Genomic DNA, 23,965 nt, shown 5'->3' on the forward strand with positions numbered 1-23,965 from the left:
CACAAGGAGCCACTTTCATCCCAGGTAGAAAGGAGTCAGTTGGATAACTGTGTATGTGGGCCAGGGGTCTATGAGAGCCCAGACCCCCGTCCGCACTTGACCAAGGACGACCCTCGGGCTCAGGGTGGGAGGTCACATGGTGGGTCCAGAGGCAGCTGGGGTTCACCCTTCAGAGCCTGGCTCCTGACCCCTACACTGCTGCCTCTCTGAGCGGTTTTCTGATTTCTCTGATGGGGCGACAGTTTAGCAGAGGCTGGAATACAGTAAAGGAACGAGGATGTGGCTCACTCAGGGGAGAGGGAAGTGGACAGAGGGAATGTCAAGTGCAAAGGCCTGGGACCAGCAGGCAGGCCAGGTGGTGGGAGACCCGGCACAGGACACGTTGAGGGAGACGGCCTCTGGGTCTGCGGCAAAGCCACAAGCTCATAGTGAAACTCCAAAGGGAACCGTTACTATGATGTGTGCACAAAGGTAGTTGTAACTGCAGAAGATGGGGGAGAGCGGCCCCCGAGATCTCGACCCCCCATATAGCCCCCTCCCTTGAATGGGGGCTGACCCGTGACATCCTTCTAGCTGGCAGAACACTGCAAAGAGAAAGGGATTTTGCAGGTGTAATTAAGGTGCCCAATTAGTTGATTCTGAGTTAATCGAAATGAAGATTATCCTGGTCGAGCTTGGCTTAATTAGGGAAAAGTCCTTTGAAGAGAGACTTGGCTCTTTGAGGCTAGGAAATTTCTCTCCTGCTGGCCTTACAGAAGCAAACAGCCAGGCTGTGAACAGCCTCCGGGGACCGGGGGCAGCCTCTAGATCCCAGGGCAGCCAACAAGAAGCCAGGACCCTCAGTCGTCAGCTGCGAGGAAATGAATCCTGTAAGCACCTTGCATGCGCCTGGCAGCGGATTCTCCTCACTGAGACCTCCAGGTAAGAATGCAGCCCGGTCGACCCCTTGATAGCAGCCTTGTGAGACCCTGAGCAGAAGACCAGCTAAGCTGAGCCCAGACTCCTGGCCCACGGAGACTGTGAGATAATTAATGGGCATTGTTTTCAGCTGCTAAACCTGTGGTCCTCTCTTGTGTAGCACAGAAAACTAATACATTGGGCGGCTGCTAATGTATAGGTATGCTGTCCACCCCCCGCCCTGCCCCGATTATAGTGATGCTGTGCATTTGTTTCTGTCTGTGTAAGTAGAAACGGGTAAATGCATGGACCAAGGGACAAAGCTAGTGGCTCCCAAAAAGCAGGAAGTGTCCACACTGGTGGTCGCTCATGAGAGCCAGGAGGGGTCTGCCCCAGCACTCACACACGGAAGCCAGGTAACGGGCAGGCTCAGCAGGGTGTTCCCAGATCCTGCACTCCCCAGGTGTCCTGAAGAGAAAACTTAACCACGAAGATTCAACCCTTCATTTCTGGGCGATGGAATTTCTAGATGGCCTTGCTAATTTTAATGCAATACTAATAAGACACACATAACTCTTTAATAATGCTAAACAGATAAGTCACTAATTCATAATGACAGGACCAGGTTAGTTGATCAGAAAAACCCAAAGATGGATTACATAATACTGTATTACCAAGCAAGACTTTACAAATGCATCGTTTTAGGGGAAACACGGGGCGGCAAGGAATTAAAACCTATGCGAAGGGTTTGAGCTTTCAAATCTGATCGATGTAGCAAATGGCATTTACTTATAAACAGCAACTTTCAACTGATGGCCTTGGGAAGAACCATCTAGATCCAGCCCCATCCAGGAATTACTCCATCTATAACCAAAATGCCTTAACTCGGCTGATTAGAGATGGTATTCTTCTTCCCTGGGGCCGTCAATCCTGGAAGAATATCAGAGTAAAGATAGCTGTAACCCGAAAAAGGTATTTGAAAAAGAAATAAAGGAAATAACGAAGATGTTAGTTAAACCCATGATGTTGATATTTGGAGTAAGAAATTGGTTTTGTAGTCATCACATTAATACAAGCTTTATTTGCTGTCTGAGGTGTTTGCAGTATTCGAAAGAATCAACCATGCCATACTTACAACTGCAGGTTACATCGTTTAAGAGAATTACTTTAATGTACTTGTAATCGTTGTTTAGATGTGCGAAACAAAGGAAGATGTGTAAAATTTGGTTCATTGGACATGAGCGTTACATTGAGCGTTAAGCAAAGTGCAGGGAGCGTGGATGCTCCTGGGACAACCGGGAGCCCCAGCAGCAAGCGCAAGGGGTCTGGGTGTGGGATCCCAACTGGGGGCCTGGCCTTCCGACGAGAGGGACACACACCGATCAGACAGAGGACAGAGATCATGGGTATCGCAGAGGAGGAGCAAAGGTCTCCAAGTGGAAAACACAAATTACACAAGACAGAACATGTCCCCACGTGGGGAAAAGGCAACCCTAGTATTACGTATGCATGTAACTGACAGGAAAGATGACAAGATCCACTCACACCATCCACCAGGATTGCTGGGTGGGGGGCAGCAGGGGGACGGTCAGGCCCCACCGACTGTCAGTGCCTGATGTGCCACTGCCCTGTGCAGGGGCCCCAGGCAGCAGCCGGTGCTCAGAGGCAGTAACCACGCTTGGCTGATGGCCGCTCACTTGGTGCCGCGTGCCGTGTCCTGGACCTCTCACAAAGGTCGGGTGAGTGCGTGCTATTAATGCCTCATTTTACAGTTGAGGAAACTGAGTCACGAGTCGGCTCCTCCTTAGCAGGCTATGGAGACGGAGTAGCGGATCCCAGACGGCCCGGCCTCCTGGCGCCTGCGTGCTGAGTGTGGAGGCTCTCAGGCATGGTGTGAGGGGCGCCTGGAGAGATGGGAGGCCTGCAGGTGACAGAGGCCAGGACCCGCAGCCCCGAGATGGAAAAGCAGGCTGTGTCGCCTTTAAAAGAAAGACCACACGATTACACCTCCAACAGGCTACAGGTAGGAAGACAGGAAGGAGACCTGTTTTCAGTAAAGGCCACTCCTCCTAAATGAAAGGGATAAGGGTTACGTAGTGGGTAGCGCCAAAGACCAAAACTTACGCTACAGCACCCAGCTCTGCTTGCTGTAAGGATGTGAACTGCAGGTAACAGCTCGGTTTGCCAACGGGTTCCTTGGGCAAGGCGGTTCGTGGTAAGCATCTGGGAACCCTCCCACACAGCACACCTGTTACCGCTTTCCACCTGCAGCAGCTGAAAGTACGGGCAGCCCAGGGAGCACGGGACATGCCCTGAACAGAGTGCACGCCTCCGGGGTCCTCCCACCAGCTCCCCGCACAGACCCCGGGTACCCGCTCCTCCTGGCGGAGGTGCACGACACCACTCCCCTTTCCTTGGGTCTTTGTCAAAACTGCAGAAGGAACTTGTCCACAGAAAGTAAAGGGAGGAACCGGTGAAAGCAGACGAATGAACAGTGGCCCCGTCTGAGGGGGGCGTGGCTCCTGGAATTCCAGGGGTTATTCGTGTCAACATTCCCCGCCCCTCCAGTCCCTGCGGACACTTTCTAGGGACACAGGAAAAACCCTGACGCTGGGCCTTTGTCTTTGGTGCCGGTCACATTTTGTCACCTGAGTGGCTTTCCCGCCCCTACAGACCATAAGTCATGGTTTTCATCAAGGATCCCCTGGGCAGTGCTCTTAAACGGGCTTCTCACCGAACCCTCCCAGCTCCCAGAGGTGAAATCTGGTTGGTGGCACCTCGAGCCTCTTCCTAGTGGCGGGACTCCAGGCTCAGAACCTGAGAATCTTGGATTGTGAGCCAGCATTCTGTCCCCCCAGAGACCCGGCCCTTCCTGCGATGGCCCCACCCCCGTGGCCTTCTCCATTACCCATTCATGACGGCCCCTGCCCACCTTCTGCTGGAGCGTAAGCGGACTCTTCCTGGCTCCCGCCCTCAGGCTCCCGCCCACCGCCTGGGGGCATCTCACTGAAGCCAGCCATGTCCACCGTGCAGGGAGCAGGTAGGAGCCACCGAACAGGGCTGGAGAGGGGACCCAGGGTGGGCCTGGCCAGAGGAGGGTACGGGGCAGAGGGGCCCTCACGGCAGAGGCGGCCTCTCCTTCCTGAGGACCCCTGCCCTCTGCAGTCTTCCAGGCCGCTTGTTTTACAAAGCCAGGGCCCCATGACGACATGGTTTCTTCTGCTTCCCTTTGCCGCCTACAGGAAAACTGAGGTATGTGGCAGAATAGACTAATGACCGAGACAGCAGGAGACCAAGACTCTCCCAGGCCCCGCAGGGCCCCTTAAAAATGACTGACGATGAGGGGAGGCGTATGGGTGACCCACAGAGGTCCCGCCCTGACCTAAGGAAGTGACCTCTCCCCTCAGCTTGGGAGTGGTCATTTGCTTGCCCCCAACCAAAGAAGATGCCTGCTGTCACCAACTTCAGTGCTCTGGTAAATGGGAACGAGTCCACTTGGCGGCAGATTTCAAAGGGAAGTACTTGCTGTAAAGCTGAGTAACTTTCACTGATGCCTGGCAGGGGGTAGAAAATTTGAGCGGTCCATCATTTCCCCTGAATGATACTCTGTAATCACAAAACACCGAGTGAGTCCCAAAGAGCCGTCATCGGCTTAACGAGTGTCTCTCCTACTACCTGGGCACTCTTGATTTTATAAAACCAGGAATGGCCTTCTGGAATGGTCCAGACCTATTTCTAGCCTGAAGCGGGGGTGGGGGTGGGGTGGGGGACACACCTCACAGTCTCTGGGCTGGAGCTCAGTCTGGAGGCAGAAGGACCTAGGTTTGAACCCTCACCTGGGCAAGTGACCCTGAGTTCCTCCATTAGACATTCATTGAGCACCTACTACGTTCCAGGCACTGGGGATGCAGAGATAAGTTACAAGGCGTTCAGTGGACCCAGCTCAGTGGGGAGGTGGCCTCTTTCCTCCAAGTTGGGGGTGATACCTGAGTAGCACGGCCTTGATACGAAGTATGAGTCCCTACAGCGTCCAACGCATAGCAGGAGCGGGATACACGTTGGTTTCTCTCTTGAAGTTCCATTTAGAATTGACGATTCTGTCATTCTGGAAGGTGATGGGGTAAAACTGCCCCCCACAGAAGAGACGTTGTTGTATTTCTGAAAGGATGGTGGGTATCTTCGTGTAAGGAAGCCTGGCTCCCAGAGGTGAAGTGACTTGTCCGAGTCACATAGGGAGTTTGTAGAACCGTCAGGATGGGGACCACATGCCGCCTCAGCATCCAAATGTGGCTGCAGTTTTCTTGGACCCCCCCCCCTGCCCTCAGTCAAGAAGTCCTGGAGAAGCACCCTGTTCTGTTACTCTGAATGTGGCAGATGAAAAAGGCGTTCAGTTCGTCTTGCGCGTGGTTGCCATAAATGTGTGGACTTTTGTGTTTTAGCTCATCGTTAGTCCAGATACATCACTGACATCTATTGATACTGCAGTGTTTTCAGAGGTTTTGAGTACAGCTGCTTGGTAACTTATTTAGCTGGAAACTTTCTATTCAGAACTTACTCTCTGTTCTTGCGAGAATTGCTAGAAAATGTTGACTTAAGGAGATGCTTCTGTGTTTCATTGCACAAGTAAGTGTGTTCTACTGGGCAGGATTATGCAGTGAGGACCACCTCTTAGAGACTGAAGGGCGTAGTATGGATTTAAATATAGTAAAACATCCAGGCAGACCTCGGAGGTATTTTGGGTTTGGTTCCAGACCACCGCAATAAAGCGGGTCACACAATTTTTTTCTTTTCCCAGTGCATAGAAAAGTTATGTTTACAGCACACTGTAGTCTGTTAAGTGTGCAAGAGCATTAGGTCTAAAAAAAAATGTGCATACCTTAATTAAAAAATAATTTATTGATAATACTAATCCTCATCTTAGCCTTCAGTGAGTCGTAGTAGTAACATTACAGATCGCTGGTCATAGATCACCATCACAAAGATAATAATGAAAAAGCTTGAAACATTGGGACAATTACCAAAATGTACCACGGAGACATGAAGTGAGCAAATGCTGTTGGAAAAGTGGCGCCGACAGACTTCCCACGGGCCTTCAACTTGTAAAAAATGCAGGTCTGCAAAGTGCAGTAAAGCAAGGTGCACTAAAACGAGGTCTGCCCGTGTATTGTACTTGCGATAAGACAGACCTTGTGATTTGCATGAAATTGTCGTTTGTGTTGTGTAAAAACATCTGTGCTTAATTTCTAAAATATTTAGAAAGATTTTCCTGGTAGAACTGTAAGGCTTGCCATCAAATGGAAAACTCGGTGTTCATCTAAGATAAACATTTAGCAAATATTTGGCAAGGGCTTTCTCCAAGCCAGGCACTTGTAATCAGTTACAGCCTTGAATTTGGAAATGATATTTGCTTCCTTTTTAAAAATTTTACCTTATTTTTGCCACAATCCCAACCCCGTGAGGTGCTAGCTTCTCAGATGCGCAAGCAGCCCATGTGACGGGTTATCAGCACTTCTCAAAGCCTGCCAGAAAGGGCGCAGTCCCGGTTTTGGTTTCCTTTGGCTATACCTGAGGACAGTCCTTGGTGACAGTCAAGGTCTGGAGGACAGTGGCACCTTCCCTGGCCCCCTGGCCAGGGGCCAGCACGTCCCCTACCCGACAAGGTCCCCTGCTGAATGCTCCCAGCAAAAACATGTACGGATAGCAGTTAAAATCATATTCTCATTTCTGTGGAACTGGCAATGCTAAAAAAATTCTTCTGTTAATGTATGCATGATATAAAAGTGGATTGGGAGGAGGATTTCAGAGACCTGAAAAATACGCACAGAGGAAGGTATGTTTCCAAGCCTTCTTCAAGAAGGAAGTGTTTCTGTTAAAATCAGCACACAGCAGCTGGCTTTCCTCTCATGCATTTGCCATGGAGGCCACGTGCCGGGATCGTTAGGGTCACCTGTGCTGGATCAGGGATCCAGAGATCCACCTTCTGTGGCCGGGAGACGGCGGAAAAGTCACGGAACCTCTGTGTGCCTGGGTTTCCTCGTCAAGCGATTGGGGGCTGTTGGTGACTACTTCTCAGGATGGCCCCAAGGATGAACTGAGATAGGAAGTAGCTTGGAGGTGAGGTTACTCCCGGAGGCTGGACTTGCTTCCTGTTTCATATAGAAAACAAGCAATCGAAGCCAGCGTCCCCTCCCTCCTCCTGCCCACCTGCCCGAGTGCCCACATGCTCCACCTTCTCCCGCTTCTGTGAGTGGCTCGTCTGGGACTCTGCCAGGGACCCCACATCCTTTTTCCTCCTCCCCCCCTCTTTCTCCCACACCCCCCTCGTCTGCATCCAATTGTTCCCACCAACTTACAAACTGTGCTGTTACTTCCCCTTTCCCTTAAAACACCAGCAAACTGGCAAACACGCAAAAGCTGGTCCTCCCGGCCTCCTCACGGCTGGCTCTCCGACCTCCTTCCAGACTCTGCCCACCTACTGGACCAGCCCCTCTGAACAGCAAAGCAAAATCACACACCACTCACTGCACCGCCTTGCCTGCCTCACTCCCTATGCCCTTGACCTGCTCATTCTGCACCCCCCACCCCCGCCGACTTTGCAGCACCGGCCCCACCCCATTGGAGTATCAGCTCCACAAGGCAGGATGTCGCCAGTTTTGTTGCCTCCTGGGGCAGAGTGTCTGCTCCAAAATACTTGTGGGTGAACTGCCACTGAGACGGCGCAGGTCTTTACCCGAAGGCTAGTGCTTCGGGGATGCATACGCTTTCCTTTGGTTAAGTGTTGCTTCAGGATGTGCGCGTTCTGGGTCCACCCGGGCCGCTCAGCCTCCCCGCCCGCCCCGTCCCCTCCTGTTGGCTCCTCCCGATCCGCATCCAGGTCCTGGCACCACTGTCACCTGAGCCCGAGACCCTAGCGTCCTGAGTCTCCCATATCCAGCCAGGCGGTCGCCAGGCCTTAGCGGGCTCTCCACCTCACGCACCTGGCCTCTGCTCCCTGTCCCTGCAGCTGTCCCTCCTCGTTGATCCCCCTGCGCCTCTCACCCTTCACGCTGCTGCCGAAGTCATTTTTCTAATAGGAGATCTGATGCTCCTACTTCTGTTTCAACTCCCAGCGGTTCAGCCCCCTCGCAGGGCTCCGGCCGCACCAGGTGACCTAGAATCTCGGCAGGTAGTGGGCTGCTGCTCTCTGGGACCGCAGTTCACTCTGCCTGGAATGCTCGTCCCCTGGTCCCTCGGGACCAGTCACTGCTGGCCATACTTTCAGGTGGGGGCACTCCTGGGGCACCCAGCGTTCAGAGGCACCTCCAACTCTCCCCCCTCAAGCCTCGATTGCTGCACTGCTGTAGTGAGGCTTCCTACTGGACCGCTCCTTTTCCGTGGCCAGTTATCTTTGTTCCCCTCAGGCCTTGCTTGGGGGAAGCTTGGCGAGCCGGTCACCCTCGGCTCAATGAAGGAATGACAGGGAGGGGCCTGCTTTGTTGGGAAGTCCCACATCCTGTCATTCACTGAGACATTTCCAAGCGGGGGGGGGGGTAACTGCTGGGGGCGAAAATCTATTATTGGACGAGAAGGGAGCCTGAGGCTATGGGTTCTTCGGAGTTTGATCTGTAAACACAGACACGTGAGGAGGGGAAAATTAACCATGAAATTGAACACATCTGCCAACTTAACTTGAGTCAGATAGGAAAGGCTGAGGGGTAGGCGGGGAAGGATGGGGTCCCGCAGGAGTGTCCACAGCTGACGAATCTTAGGAGGCCTGCCCCGAGCCCGCTTTTCCTCGCTCCTTGGTGAGGCTTGGGGCCGTGCCCCAGTTTCCCCTGGGGCGGGGGGGCGGGGGGGGGGCGCGGTCTTGATTTGGGCTGCTCTCACCCTGTGGTTGGTCAGAGCTCACGGCTGCCCCTTGGAGCGCAGGGCCTCCCCACCGCAGACAGGACCTCTGCTGGCCGGAAGTCCTTGGCCACTCGGGGCCAGCCTCCATTCTGGACCTGGCTCTCCCCCATCAGTGCCAGCCAGGCCCTTACCCGGCCGCCCCTCCTCCCTTCCCACCGGATTGTTGGGCTACACTTGCGATAAAGAATCTCGATGGGCTCTTAAGAGAAGTTAAAAATGAGGCGGGGTCTGAGAGTTGTCCCCGAGCTAGATCAAAGTGCGGGTCACGTGAGAAAGGCTGGGAAACCCCAAACGCTGCAGAAGGCCCGGGAGGGGTGCAGGGCCTGAAGCTCACACATCTGTCTGTTTAAAGTTTTATTACAAAACCATTAAGCTCTTAGCATGTGACATAGTGCTTCCGTGAGGGCGTGGGACTGAGCGGCCTTGGTGGTACAGCCTAGGTCACTCCCCTCTTCGGAGCCGTCTCCGGACTGTGGACCAGGGGTCAGTACTTCCTTGGGTTGCCGTGAAGATTACCGAACCGAGGAGCAACAGTGGGACAGAACCTGCCACACAGCGGTGCCCGATATTTAGGGTTTGTTCCCAACAGGGGAGTTAATTTGTAATCAGTGGCCACAACCCCTATAAATTACCGAATTTAGTTTGTCAAAAAGAAAACCGAGGAATTGAACACCAACTGAGCACGAGCAGGCACGATTCACAGGGTCGCTCAGAATGCGGAGGCCCCGGCCCCTCTGTCCGGGGCGGTGACAACCAGGGGGCGGCCTGGGGACTCGTCCGGCCAAGCGCCTCCTCCGGGCCGCCCCTGCCCCCCAGGCCTCAGCCCTCCTCAGTGGTGGGTGGGCTCGGGCCCCCGAGGCCCAGCGGGCCAGGAGCGCCGGGAGGGACAGGTCTACAGGCCATAAGGTCACGCCCCTAGTGCGGCGTCTCTGGGTCGGCGTGGGGGCGGGGGCTCTCCTCGCTGTGTGAGGTCTGGGGTCGCGGATGCAGGGTGGGGACGCCCGGACTGGAGGCCCGCGGGGCGGCTGAGAGCGGGCGCGGCTCCTTTAAGACGCCGCCGGCCCCGCCCCACCCCGCCCCACCCCCCCGCGGGAGCCGCGCCACGTGACCCGGGTCTTGTGACCGGCGGGGGGAGGCGCGGGGGGAAGCCCGCGGCACCCGCCTCCAGGGGGCCCAGCCCCACCGCCGCCACCGCCGCCGCCGCCGCCCGCGAGGAGCGGGGCCCGCCGCCGGGCGTCCGGGCGTCCCCGCGAGTCCGAGTCGGAGCGGAGTCAGAGCGCGAGCGGGAGCCGGGCCGGGCGCGGTGGGCGCCGCCCGCCATGGACCACAAGCCCCTGCTGCAGGAGCGGCCGCCCGCCTACAACCTGGAGGCCGGCCAGGGCGACTTCGCGTGCGGCCCGCACGGCTACGGCGCCATCCCCGCCGCCGCCCCGCCGCCGCCCTACCCCTACCTCGTCACAGGTGGGCCCGGGGCCCGGGGAGCGGGTTGGGGGTCGTCCCGGGACTGGAGCTGGCCGAGCGGGCGGGGCCCGGGGCCCCGGGAGCAAACTTTGGGCGGAGTTCTGTGGCGACCTTTAACCCCGAAACCAACTTTTCTCCGGACGCGGCAGGGGCGCGGCCGAGGGGAGACCCGGTGGTGGGCAGTCTCCGCTCGGCGAACCTGATGTCGGGACCCCGAGTCTGGGTGTCGCCCGAGGGCCCTCAGCCCACCTGCGCGGTCGCGCGCGCCCGGCTCGCCCTTCCCGGGAAGCATCATTATCTCCCTGCAAATTAACTTTATTAACGAGATGCTGTCTGCAAGTTAACACCTGATAAAGCCCATAGTAGGCACTTAGTGGACGCTGTTGTCTTGATTTTGAAAAGGATGCGAGTTTTTGGTGGGGAGTGGGGAAGGGCAGGAGAAGTAGATCTCTGACTCCCCGCGTTTTCCTGCCTGCCCCCTTCTGATGTGCTTTCCTGCCCACAGGGTTACCCACGCACCACCCCAGGGTCTACAGCATCCACAGCCGAAATGTCACCCGGTACCCTGCCAATTCCATCGTTGTCGTTGGAGGCTGCCCTGTCTGCAGGTATGTCACGGGCCTGGGGGCCCCAGAAACCTCTAAGAACACACTTACTGAAACTCATAAAACCAGGATCGTTTGGAGACACGGTCAGTCTTGGGACAGGCTGCTCACTGGGGTATGGGAGAGAATGGGTTTAGTGGTCCTTGGGTCCACGCACCTTTCATGGGGCAGAGGGAGCTGGGTTCTCTTTCCTGGGGGAGTTACGTGCTTTGGTGGCCATTGAGTCCCGAGTGGGTGGGATGAAGAAATGGTAGCAGTTCGACTGGCAGCCTCTTATCTCCGATTCTGGGAGCTGCAAGTTTGCTCTGCGGTTGGTTCTTGAAGGTGGCAGAAGGTTCTCTTCTCCTGGGAGGGTCAGTTTGACGTGCGTGGGCAGGAGAGCCCTGACTCAGGTGGCCCATGTTGGAGGAGCTGGAAGGCCAGGGGGCCAGGGGAGCGGCCGCTGTCAGGGCTGCTTCATGCCATCAGGGCCCTTAACCTGCATAAGGGCAGCAACGCCGAGGTTCTTTGGGGTGGGAGCGATATTTCAGATTCTCAACCTTGAGCCTCCAGAATTTTCTGTTTTTGTAGGGCCTGAGAAGCAGCTAGTATATGCTTGTTCTGTGTGGGTCTTGAGGATTCAAATTCAGATAAGATTTGGTTCTTGCCCTTGGTGAATTCGACTGCATGGACAATTTAGAAAGTCAGGGCAGACTTGGCAAGGACTGGGCTTTCAGCCTGGGTGGGGAGGTGGGTGGCGGAGGAAGTTGGAGTTCGTGAGATGGAACTGAGAAGCCGTGGCTTACACTTAGGCTTAATTTCAAAAGCGTATCAGGGATGCCCAGAGTGGAGTCGAAGGGAAGTTAACAGTTTGAGTCACAAGGGTCAATTGTGTGGGGAGACAAGGGCCTGGGAAGAGGGGGAACGTCCGGAAGTGGGGGCAGGAGGCTGGACCCGTGAAACCAACTGTGAGTTTACTAAAGGGGTTGTGGGCAGGGGAGAGTCCTCTGGGTTGCGTGCCGGCCAGGTGGACCTTGATATGCAAACCCTAAGCAGGTGTCTTTTCGGACACATCTGGTGATACTCTAGCCTTTGGAGAATGTGAAGGGGGAGGGGAGACAACTGGCTGCCTCCGGAGAGGAGCGCTCTGCACCCTGCACTGGGCACCTGTGGGCGGCAGAGTTCTTGGGGTTGGGGGCATGTGGGTGGGCTTGGAGATGGGGGGCACGGTCTGGGAGGCTGGTCCCTTGCAGAGAGAGCCATTGGGAATCCTTTTGGAAAGTTGCACAGAGAGGTGGGCGACGGGAAACCCGCTGTGCTTGGCTTTGAGGCTGGTTCAGGGTGCCCAGAGCCTTGCTGTGTGCACGGCCCTTCTGTCCCCAAGGAGCCTAGCTGGGCGATTCCAAGGGCCTGTTTCTGGGCGGGAGGGGTTCCGAGCAATATCCTAAGTGTAAGGAGGGGTTTCAGGCTGGCAGCTGAGGAGGCGCCGCACCTGGAGCAGAGCCCTCTGGCTGGGGTTTCAGCGTCTCCCCGCAGGGCCCAGCCTGCCAGACGAGCTGGGCTCAGATCCTGGCCTTGCCAGCTGCCAGCTGGGCCCGTTTCCCCATCTGGGAGATGGGGTGTCTGATGGGATGGTCCAAGGCTCTTGCTGGCCCAAGGCCCTGAGCGTGGGGGGAGGGGAGACCAGCAGTGGAGTTTACGGGCACGGATCCCCGAGGGTTGTGAGCTTCCAGGCTGCTGCAGGACGGGGAGCATTTCCCCTGATCCCTCCCTTTCCCGGGGGTGGGAGCGGTCACAGTGGAGGCCCCGGCTTCTGCCCTCAGCCCCCAAAGTGCAGAATGTGGGTCACCATCTCTGTGCTCTTCGGAGGAGGGGCTTGGGCTCAGGGCTGCTCTAAGGCTGAGGGAGGGCGCCTGCACCGGAACAAGTTTCTTCCCTTCTGTCGGGATCGCTGGCCTCCCGGCCTCTGGGTGGTGGGCGCAGCAATGGGGAGCAGGTGCTCTGAGAACAAGTTTGGGGGCCCGGGTTGGGAGCACACACTCTGACGCCCTCCAAGGCGTGTCCTCCATGGGCCCTTCTGTCAGCTTGAGGACAGATGCCGGCGGTTAGGGCCCTCCCGGCGCTTGGGCTCTTACACAGGGGTGTCCCGGTCCCCTGCCTGCAGTGCCCTCTGCTGCCGGAGTGGGCCGGGGGCCCGGGGAGGTGGGCAGCAGGGGAAGGCCGGGTGCTTCCAAGGAAGCTCCGCGGTGGTTTGGGGAGAGGGTGCCTAGTCCCTGGGGACAGCCGGTGTGGCCCCTGTCCAGCGTCATAGGGTTGGGAGACAGGCGGCTTCTCATGTGACCACACTTCCTTCCTTCCCAGCCAGCCTGCCAGGCTCCGTCCCTCCCTGGGAGCTTGGCAGGAGTTTGCCGAAGTCACACGTCTGTGATTCCCTCTGAGTGAGGCCTGGCGTCAGAGGCCTGTGCCACTTGTCACTTTGCCACCGTCTGAGCTTTCCCTTAAGCAGCCTGACCGCATCTTCTCTGTTTAGGCGCTATGAGAGCATTTCTTTCTACCCTTGCAGACAGCATGAGCCTCACCCCACCCCTGCCCACCCGCGGCCCCTGTGGACTGAGCACCGCCTTGGCTGGTGGGGCTTCGGCCAGGCCTTGGGCCTCTCTGAAGCTGTCCTCCTCTGGGGCGTGGGCTGTCCCTGGATGAGGCCACCTCGAGTCTGGGGGCCCGGGGCTGCAGTGGGAGGGCCTGTGCAGAGGGCGCTGGGCAGCGCGGGTCGGAGGCTGGAAGGCACGTCGAGGCGTGGGGCCTGGCTGCACCCGGCTCCCAGCTGGGCGTCCGGTCTTGGGGGTGACCAAAGAGGTAGGAGGGAATCCAGGAACGGCTGGGGTCTTGGAAGCCAAGACGGGCTCAAGGAACAGCTGTGGAGGTCAGGTGCTGCGCAGAGGTCAGGACAGTGATGAGGCTGGGGCTCCGGCCTCGCCCCGGGAGCGGGCTCTCCCCGGCCCAAGCACTGATGAGCCGGCCCCGGCTCCCGGGCTGCCGCGGGCAGGGCATGCCGACCGTGGGGGCCTGGGAGTGCTCGGGGCCTCTCTGTCCAGCTGTGCCTGGACTGAGCCTGGGGTCCGGGGAGCCCCGGGAGCCCCAGGCAGGCCTTGCCACCTTGCAGGCCCTCCCTCAGCATTTGTTCTGCTTGGGGAGGCTCTGGGCTACCCGGCCGCAGGCTTGCTCAGAAGCGCCCCTGGAGTGGCCGGCGGCTCCCTGCCCCCGTGGGACCCTGGGACAGCTGGGGGCGAGGTATGACCTGGTCTCTGGAGGGGGCTGGCCAGGTGCTGTGGGGCACCATGCCCCACCCCCGCCTGTCCGCAGGCTCGTGGCCACCTGCACGAAGCCCTCTGCTCCCCTCTCCCGGCTTGTCTGGGGTGGTTCTGCGGCAGATCCTGACCTGAGGCCTTGTGCTGGGAGCAGTGGTGGCACTAACCGGGGGGGCTCAGAGGGTAGGGAGGCCCTGGGCTGGGGTCTGGATTGTTCCCAGCCAGGCCACTCGCTGCCTGAACAAGGCTCCAGGCTCCAGCTTCGTGTAAGGGGGACGCGATGGGACGGGGAGGACGCTGTGAGGAAACGGGGGGTGGTGAGGATGGGATGGGACGTGTGTGTTGCAGGGTCTCCGCCGCGCTCGTCCTGGGGCCCCACCCAGCCCAGCTCCCTGAGCAGATGGGTGTCAGTGGAATCGAGTGACCACTCTCCCCGTAAGGTCACAGTCCCTTAAGGAAGTGTTTTCAGAATCAGTTCCCAGGTTTCTGCAGCCTCCGCATCCTCCCCACCCCCGTTTCTCAGGAATGGGGGAGGGGCCTTTTAACCTGCCGCCGAGGCCGCTTGCTCAGTTTGGACTCTGAGCCAGTGGATGAGGAGATGAAGCTCACTCTGAAACGGTGAGGGCTTCTGAGGGGCCTGGAGAGAAGGAGAGGCTGGCAGGACGGGCAGGGGGTCCCCTCCCTCCTACGTGGCCCCAGAGGGACAGGTTTGCTCTGCAGCCTGCTGTTGCTGCGTCAGGACTGGCCTAGAGACCAGGTTGTGTTCTCAGTTCAGAAGATTTTGGATTTTTAAAAACAGTAAACCATGCTAGCACTGCTTTTGAGGTTTGGGCAGTACCCATGGTCAAATATTAACATTTCTGCAGCAAGACACAAATATTCCCATTAAGGGGACACATTAAGACTATAAATGGCCACACTTCAGTTCAGGTCACGTGTGGCTGCCAGCTGGGTTTGTTACAAACTTACAAAAAAGTTCTGCGTTCAGAGCTTTTGGCATTTGGAATTGTGGGTAAGAGGTGTGGACTGCGATGCGGGTAGCAGGTCCCTTGGGCTGGGAAGCCACGTTGGCGGGTCGGGCCGTGGTTCTTCATGGAAGGTCTGAGTGTGGAGCAGACCTGCTAGCAGGGCCCGGATTCTGCCCACCTCCCTGGCTGCTGAAGGGAAACGGCCTGGCTCTGCCGCCTTCTTGGGGTGGGCTGGAGGTGAACGGGGGAGAGGGCGTGGGGTCTCATCCCATCAAACCTGGACTCCTGACTGAGGGTGTTGGAAAGGTGTTGGAAAGGGGAGGCCCAAGCTGCCTGCTTTGCTCTGGCTTGAGTGAGTGATGGATCTGGACAGAAAGCACTGCAGGTTTGTGGAATGAGGGAGCGTGTTCCTCCTGCCTGGGGTGCCGGGCCTCCCCCGGCTGGTCTGACTGCTGCTGGGAAGCTGTGCTTACGCGGGGCCAGTCCACTGGCCTCATGGTGGGGAGGGCCCGGATGAGGGTGACCAGCCCTCCTGGGCTTCCTCTAGCTTTAGACAGTGTTGACCAGGGTCTGGGTGGAGAATTAGGGAAGAGGCAGATGGGGGGCTGTTGCTGTTTGACCCCTGACCCCAGAGGACAGGAACAAGTCGCAGACGGGCCAGTTCACATGGGCGTGGGCACCAGGCAGCCCAGGGCAAGCCCCGCTCCTCCACTGTGGGGAGATGGCCACCACTCGGAGGGCTTCTCCAGCCAGGGGGCACTGGGTGCCCTCGCAGCAGGGCAGGACCCACCCCGCCTGGCCCTAGCCTCCTCCTGGAGCCTTTGAGTGGACACCCTGGGTTCTAAGCTCTGCCTCTGAACAGCCTTGATCCTTAAGTGAGAGAGTATGGAGCATCTGGTAGTCACTCTTCTCGGGCCTCAGTGGCCCCTGGAGGGGACACGAGGCACCCTGGTGGCTCAGAAGGTTCTCAGCTGGTGCAGGTGACACAGCTGTGAGGCCTAGTTCAACTCTGTCCTGTGCTTCTCCTCCCTTGGACGTTCTAACCGAACGTACAAACCGGTGTGAGTCTGGGGATTTCAGCTGTAGGTGGAACCTGGTTCGGTGCCTGGAGGAAGCAGGGAGTTGGGGCCATGGCTCCCCGAGTGGTCCCAGGCCGTCTGGCCGCCTCCAGTTATTCTCAGGTGGCCTGATTAGTACCAGTAGGTGTAGGAGCTGTCAGCAGCGACTGCACAGAACAAGCGTGTTCTGGGCCCGGGGCAGCCTGTCACGGCCTCCTTTGTGTGGAGCCACGGGTGGTGGTTCAGGGCCTTCTGGAAGCCCCCGCTCCCTACTTCGGCCGCGTGGCCTCGGGTGCTCTCTCAGCACGTTCTTCTGCCACCCAGTCTGAGAGGGCCTCGAAGCTGGGGCAGGTGGGGTCTGGACGGGCACGGGGCACAGCGTGGTGACCCGACAGCCTGTGTTGTACTGTCTGTGCCGGAAATGGCGGCCCTGCTGACAGATGCTGGCCAGCTGATGCGCTTTCCGTTGGGGCGGGCCTGGCCTGTGGGCGGCGTCCGTGAGCCTGGGCTCAGCAGGTGTCTCCGCTGCAGGGCTGCTCAGAGCCTTTCCTCAACTAACTCGGGGCGTGAGGCAGGTCCCCAAGACCCCCCCGCCCTTGGTCTCTCTGCAGTGTTCCCAGGGCTTCCAGTGGCCAGGCCCGCTGGGAGGTGCTGCGGGAGTGGTGTGTCCACCACGTGCTCTTCTCTGGGGCAGGGCTTGGAGTCGGTGTCCCGGCTGAGCTGCCCCTCGCTGGGCCCCCACAGCCCTGTTCGCCCGCCCCCCCACCGCCGCCCACGCTTGTTGGTTGGGCTGAACCTTCCTCTCCACACAGGCAGCCAGAGGAGGGTCGTGGGCATAAAGGATCCTTACTGTGTTTGAGGACAATAAGGTGGCTTCAGGAAGCCCAAGGACCTTGGTGTGTGCGTTGGGGGACAGGCTGGGGTCCCGAGGGCGGGGCACTGGTTCTGCACTGCAGCTGGCGCGGGGCTGGGCCTGCGGGGCCCGAGAGACACGCTTCTTGGGGGGGCGGGCATCATGGGCGTCACCCGAGGAGCTGAGCACATGGCTCCTTCTTCCCCCCTTCGGGGCCTTTGAAAAGGACCTGACCCGGGGTGGAGCCCTTGTGGGCACACAGTGCGGGGATGACCCCTAGCGGTCCCAGGGATTATGTACTGTGCACGTTGAAGGTTATCATGACTTCTTCCGAAGAGGAAGCTTTGAGATTAAATTTCTCAAGATAAGTGACATGGTGTGAACATAGTGTGAACACGGCTGCTTTTAGTCTTTCACTAGAATCTGCTCCCCCCACCGAAACCAATAAAAATCACACAAAATCCAAACTCTGTCGCTATTTTCGGAAGTTCCCTGTAGGGAATGGGAAAATAAGTCTAAAGCTTTGCAGCGTTGGGAAAATACCCCAAAGTGATTTGGATTTCTTGGTTTTGTTCTCAGACATAAGAATTTTTATAGAAACCAGCATTTGTCTCTTGTTCCTCATTTTGTAAGAGAAAACATGTGGCAGGTTATATGGCAGCCGGATGTTCTTGCCTTTATCAGTAGGTGCTGGTGCCTCCCAAGCGGCTCTTCTCTCCTCTTCACGTTTTCTGTGCAGCCACCGGTGGCAGCTGGCCGTCCCCTCCACGACCAGCGCCCCAGCTCTGGAGGCGCCTAGGCTTGCGGACGTGGGTGGAGGGCGCCTTGGGGACAGGGGTCCGCTGGGCTGGCAGGCCTTGGGTCTGCGAGGGCCCTAACCCGCGTGCCCCCTCTCTCTCCGCAGGGTCGGGGTTCTGGAGGACTCCTTCACCTTCCTGGGCATCTTCTTGGCCATCGTCTTGTTCCCCTTTGGGTTCATCTGCTGTTTTGCCTTGAGGAAGCGAAGATGCCCCAACTGTGGAGCAAACTTTACTTAAAGGGAACAGCACACCTGGCTTCCCCACACCCAGCTCTCTTTTTCTAATGTAAATGTCGTGTACAATAGCTTCATGGGATTCAGCTTCAGGACTGTTTTGTAAAGGGAGGTGGGTGGACTGGGCGCGGGAGCCACAGGGAGTGTGGCCGCGCACGGCTCCCAGGTCAACGACAGCTCAGTAAGGCACTGCTTTTATTTTTTGCAGTCTTCAGTTTGGGAAAGGTGAGACATACTGCTTTAAATAAATGAGATCCATACCGTTGTTCACCTGGTTTCGCTTATTCAGTGCACACTGCCACTTACAGAAATCTGCCACTTACAGAAATCAAGTTTTGTTATGAAAATTTCAAACATATACAAAATAGAGAAGAGCGTTACCTCTCCTAACTCAGCTTCAACATTATCCAGTTCACACCGACCTTCTGTTATTCCTCATTAGGCATTTACAGCTCAAAAACTGTGCTTGTTTTCAAGTTTGTATTATTATAATGAAACCTAATACCTTGACATTTACAGAGCACGCACCCCAGTGCCCAGGACCTAAGGCAAGGCCTCCCGTGCTGTGTGAGTGACGCAGGTAAGTGACGGCTGTCGTCCCTTCTGTGGAGGTGTAGAGGGTCTGGGTGAGCCAGGTGGGCCTGCAAGTGGCGTCTGATAATCCCAGGACCTGTGCCATCCCTGTAACCAGAAGACCCCCAGCAGCAGAGCTCTGGGGGCCGGGGCCACGGTGTGACACCCCCTGCCCTTTTTCCCTTAATTAACAAGTCTCTACACCTCACTCCCTCCACACTGTTGAAAATAAAGGGCTTCTGAACCCTACTCTTATTAAAGGGTGAGAGGAGCAATGGGCCATGTGACTAATTTGATTGTGTTTTCTTGGCTGGTGGAAGGGTCTGCTCTCAAAAGACAAGTGTGCTGCTTGACAGAGGCCCTTAGCCTGCGGGTCCTGGGAGCCCTCACACAGTCCCAGACCCCCACCACCAAGCGGTCATAGCCGACCAGCCAGGAGGAGGACAGGACCAAGAACCCAAAGCGTCACACGCTTACACTGGTTTACCTGCATTTGACCTTGACCAATTTCAAGCTTATAGAAAAATAATATTCATGGCAAAGCCAAAAGCGGTGGTCAGCAACAAGCCCCCCTCCCCTGCCCCCATACAGTGGATGGCCTGTGGTGTGAGTTTTCATCACCACTCCCCACTCCTCCAAATTGGGCGTAGTCCCTGACAGCCAGAGATAAACCCTGCCACTGGCTCTGCCTTGCCGCGCCGCTGCAGAAGCCCAGGTTCCGGGTATGCCGGCGTGGGGCTCAGCCGAGGTGCAGCCTCCCGCTACCCTCCCCCGGCTCCCAGAGGTCCTCCTGGCTTCAGCAGTGCTGTTTGCAGTTTCAGCACCTGACTGAAAAGTGGAGAAACTTGCACCCCAACAGGTTTCAGAGTAAATCAGTGATGGAGGCAGCTTTGGTCAACTAGCTTAGTGAGAGGAGCCTGGGTTTCTACGTGTGGAGTCCCCAGATGCATGTGTTATTACCCTGTGAGCCAGGCCCGCATGTGGCATGGCCTGGCATGTTTTCATTGGTATCCCAGTTGGTAACTCAGAACGCCGAATTCAAATTCAGTACCTCTTAGAAAAAAGTATTCAAGTGCTAATATCATGGCTGTGATAGGAGAATTCTCAGTGCTCTTAGCGCTGTGTCTAAATCACGAGAACTTGCGGGATGCTTCATCTTGGGTAGGGCTGCATTTGACTTAAGCAAACATTTAGAAGTTTTGAAGTTAAAAAGTTAAATTTTATACAGTATTCTCATAATTTATATTGCTTAAGGTTATTTGCATGCTGGGATGCAAATCTACACAGTGATTTCTTTAAACATCGTAATGCTATTTAAGAGCACATGCTTTATAAAATAAAACTGTGATCTTATCTGCGTTCAGGTGCAGAAAGCCAGTCACAGAAGCATCAACTATCCCTTATTCTGGCTATTAAAAAAAAAAATCATAGAATATTAAAAGAAAATGATACAATAGGATTGGAACCAAATTTACAGTTCTTGAAAATTTACAGTTCTTGAACAGAATAGGAAGAAAATACTTTAAATGATTGAGTTGTATCTAAACTATGATGTAGTTACCTTGAAGACAGAAATATGTAAACCCAGCTATGTTAAATTAGAAAATGCACTGATTTGCTCGAGTGGAATACATGTAAAATCAGGCACCCTCCGGTGAAGCTTTACAACAGGACAGCACTTATCACAAACGTATACCTATCATTTCCCAAGCGAGAACCGAACGGGGAACCAGAAGAATCTGGGGCCACCTTTTCATCGAATGACTGGTGCTGAGCGATCATTTGTCACTGTTGGTCGGAGTTTCACAGTAGCAAAGGGATTTTCTCTGCTGGGGAGGCGGGGGGAGAAAAAAATTGTAAGACAGGGATTTGGTTCAGAAAAAGAGCTAATAACTCTTGCTCTTGTTCTGTAAAATTATATAGCTTATATAAATCCCAGACATTTTCTGAACATGAAAGTTTTGTTCTGTGACAGTTCTCTCCATGCGCCCATTATAAGCTGCTAATTGTTTCGTTTTGGCTGCAGTGAGAAAGGCCTCAGGCCTGGGGGTCCTCTGGAAGCGGGGCCTGGAGGGCCTGCCCAGCATCTGCCCTGATCCAGAAGGGAGTTCCCCTGGCCTCATGTTGCATTTGGCACTTAATAATGCAGCCGCTGTCCTAGAAGGCTCTCCCACCACCACCTTCCCACCCCACACAGGACTGCAGAGAGGTACGCTGCCCTCTGTCTGAAATGTTTAAAGCTCTGGACAGTTCTGTAATGGGCGGTGGGCTTCCCTGCCGGTCCAGTGGTTAGCACTCCACGCTTTCATTGCTGAGGGCCTCGGTTCTGTCCCTGGTCGGGGAACTGAGATCCTGCAAGCCCAGTTCTCCTAGGCTGAGCAAGGGGGAGGGCCCTGGTGGAGGAAAGTAACATACCTGAGAAAAGGAGGCTTTGCAAACCCATTTGCATCATTCTGTGGGAAAGAAAAAGAAGTTTATGGAAGGCTCATGAAATTAGGACATTTTTAATAAGACCTGAAGGTAAAGACATCTAAAGCATAAGGGACTGCTTAAAGCTATGCATGTTTCAAAGTGCCTTGGAGTCTCAATTCATTTGTCTCATTTATCTAAATTCACTCGGAAGCGTAAGGGCAAGAACAGAAGACATTCTGAAACACAGTGAGGGACCCTTACAAATGCTGGAACATCTTAGAGGGAAACGCAAGGTCTGCTGCTCCCTGCCTGTGGCCTGAATTCACGTGCAAAACTGTAGTGATTAAGGTTGGCTTTTTGCGAGCCCGATCCTGAACGATGCCATGAGAAACAGTAAAAAGAAAACCTTGCTGGGTTTCGGTGCCGTAGACTGGTGCCAGCTGCCAAGCAGAGATCTGATCTTGCAGAAGTTCCGTAATTGCGGGAGAGAGAGGACAGAACAGTGCAGGCACTGTCTTTGCCTTCAGGAATTGCCAGAGCCCTCTCGGAGCCCCGGCCTCTGGCTCCCAGGGGTTCGGGGTCTCCCAGTGTGGCCGGGGACCAGGTGATTGTGTGTCCTCTCCTTCATTCCACAAAGAATCTGCTTTAAATCTGCTCTGGCTGTTGTAAGAAATCACTGGCCCAAGCTGGCGGGCTTATTCAGATGGCTGCCCAGGAGAGGGCAGTGTCATGCCATCTGACCAGGGCCACCAGGCCAGCTCCGAGGATGCCCCATGGTCTCAGGGCTTGCAGGCCTCTGAGCTGCTCTCACTTCCCGTTGCCAGTTGCCAGCCTGGGGCTGAAGGCCACGCCTGGAGTAAAAGCCAGGCCAGGGCTCCCTTGGGATGGCCTCTCCTGGGTGCTGGATGTACAGACTCAAGGCAGAAGGGGGCTGGGGGCACCAGGGCTACTTCGCAGACCTGCGCCTGCTGTCTCCGGGCCTCTGGGGACCTCACACCTTGACCTTGAACCTGGGGCCAGTAAGGTCATCCCGAGGGGGAGCCCCAGCACCAGGGGCAGCCAGCCCGATGTCCGGATTCAATGTCTCCCTCTCAGGATTGAAGCACAAAGCAGCTGCCCTGCTCGTTAGCACACCCTAAAAGGGCCTGTCCCCGCAGGGCTGCCGGGCTTGCTCAGCAGGCCTCGGAGTGAGCAGTTTCTGGTGTAACATTCATGTTACAGGATGAGTAAGGGCTAACTTAGATTTATTTTAAAAATACCCCAGAATGCCTGTCGTGCAGTCCCACACATGCTCAGGGTGCTGGCATTAACCTGCTGCCCAGAGCAGGTGCCCCCAGGCTGGGGAGGCTGAGTCCAGGCTGTGACTGTGGCTCAGGGGGAGGCCGGCTGCATCCTCCTGGCCTGGAAGGCCCACGTCCTGCCAAGCTGGACTCCCCGGATGCGGCCTCTGCAGGGCATGTAAGAGAAACCACCTTCCTGCCTGTCCTTGGGGCAGGACACTGTCCCCCTCTCCTGTGTGTCCTCAACTTGAGGAGTGCCCCCACTGCCTTCAAGGCAGAAACCTTGGAGCCTGACTAAACTCTGAAACGAGCTTAGCCATGGTTTCACAGGCTGTGTTATCTGGGTGACACGACATGGTGAGAGAAACAAACACTGGAGGAGATGCGCTGAAGTCCAGCCCTGGCGGTAAAGTGGCAAGAAGTAACAACTTGTGCTATGAGGAAAGAGAGCAAAATGACTCCTAAGATGGCAGCCCGAAGCTACCGGGCCCTGGCACATGCCCCAGCGAGCCCACTCCTGGTTGGTACAAGCAGCATGCGTGCACATTAGCACTGAGACACCCGCACACAGGAGAGATGTCAGGCAAAACGTTCTCTGACATAAATCGTAGCAATGTTTTCTTAGGTCAGTTTCCCAAGGGAATAGAAATAAAAGCAAACATAAACAAATGGGACCTAATCAAACTTACAAGCTTTTGCACGGCAAAGGAAACCATAAACAAAACGAAAAGACAACCTACAGACTGGGAGAAAATCTTGGCAAACTATGTGACCGACAAAGGCTTAGTTTCCAAAATATACGAATAGCTCATACAGCACAATAACAAAAAAACATTCCAATCCAAAAATGGACAGAAGGCTTAGACATTTCTCCAAAGAAGACATACAGATGGGCAACAGGCACATAAAAAGATGCTCAGCATTGCTAATTATTAGAAAAATGCAAATCAAAACAACAGTGAGGTTCCACCCTCACACTGGTTAGAATGGCCATTATTAAAAAGTCCACAAATGCTGGAGAGGGTGGGGAGAAAAGGGAGCCCTCCTACACTGTTGGTGGGAATGTAAATTGGTGCAGCCACTATGGAGAACAGCATGGAGGTTCCTTAAAAAACTAAAAATAGAATTGCCATATGAATCAGCAATTCCACTCCTGGGCAGATATCTGGACAAAGCTCTAATTCAAAAAGATAAATGCACCCCAACGTTCATAGCAGCACTATTTACAATAACCAATATACAGAAACAACCTAAAGTGTCCATCAACAGATGAATGGATAAAGAAGATGGGGTACATATATACAATGGAAAGAGTGAAATAATGTCATTTGCAGCAACATGGATGGACCTATGGATTATTGTACTAAAAGAAGGAAGTCAAAAAGAGAAAGACAAAACCAATATGATATCACTTATATGTGGAATCTAAAATATGACATAGGGACTTTCCTGGTGGTCCAGTGGGTAAGATGCCACGCTCCCAATGCAGGGGGCCCGGGTTCGATCCCTGGTTGGGGAACTAGATCCCACATGCATGCAGCAACTAAGATCCCACGTGCCACAACTAAACATGCCACAAAGATCCCACGTACTGCAACTAAGATCTGGTGCAGCCAAAATAAATATTTTAAAGAAATAGAATATGACACAA

General features: G+C 55.5%; 2 protein-coding genes across 5 annotated transcripts in view; one reads left to right on the plus strand and one right to left on the minus strand.

The window, feature by feature from the left end:
* The first annotated feature begins 9,915 nt into the window (after positions 1 to 9,915).
* BRI3 (brain protein I3) lies at positions 9,916 to 18,315 on the plus strand. Its single transcript, XM_082857316.1, has 3 exons — positions 9,916 to 10,245; positions 10,751 to 10,853; positions 17,921 to 18,315. Exons 1-3 carry the CDS (start codon positions 10,104 to 10,106, stop codon positions 18,051 to 18,053), a joined length of 378 nt encoding a protein of 125 aa, XP_082713442.1. The 5' UTR covers positions 9,916 to 10,103; the 3' UTR covers positions 18,054 to 18,315.
* Positions 18,316 to 18,603: 288 nt separating this feature from the next.
* BAIAP2L1 (BAR/IMD domain containing adaptor protein 2 like 1) overlaps positions 18,604 to 23,965 on the minus strand; it is an 88,670-nt gene continuing 83,308 nt past the window's right edge. For 2 of the 4 annotated variants that reach the window (XM_082857315.1, XM_082857313.1), the window contains 2 exons: positions 21,038 to 21,075; positions 18,604 to 20,448 (listed from right to left, as the gene is read on the minus strand). In XM_082857315.1, the coding sequence (XP_082713441.1) occupies positions 20,426 to 20,448; positions 21,038 to 21,075 (61 nt within the window). In that variant the 3' untranslated portion in view covers positions 18,604 to 20,425. Of the gene's footprint in view, positions 20,452 to 21,037; positions 21,076 to 23,965 lie in introns of all 4 variants that reach the window. The other 2 variants (XM_082857314.1, XM_082857312.1) reach the window with 1 other exon arrangement.

The sequence above is a fragment of the Leucopleurus acutus genome (assembly GCF_964270905.1).
Source record: "Leucopleurus acutus genome assembly, chromosome: 16".
Taxonomy (NCBI): Eukaryota; Metazoa; Chordata; class Mammalia; order Artiodactyla; family Delphinidae; genus Leucopleurus; species Leucopleurus acutus.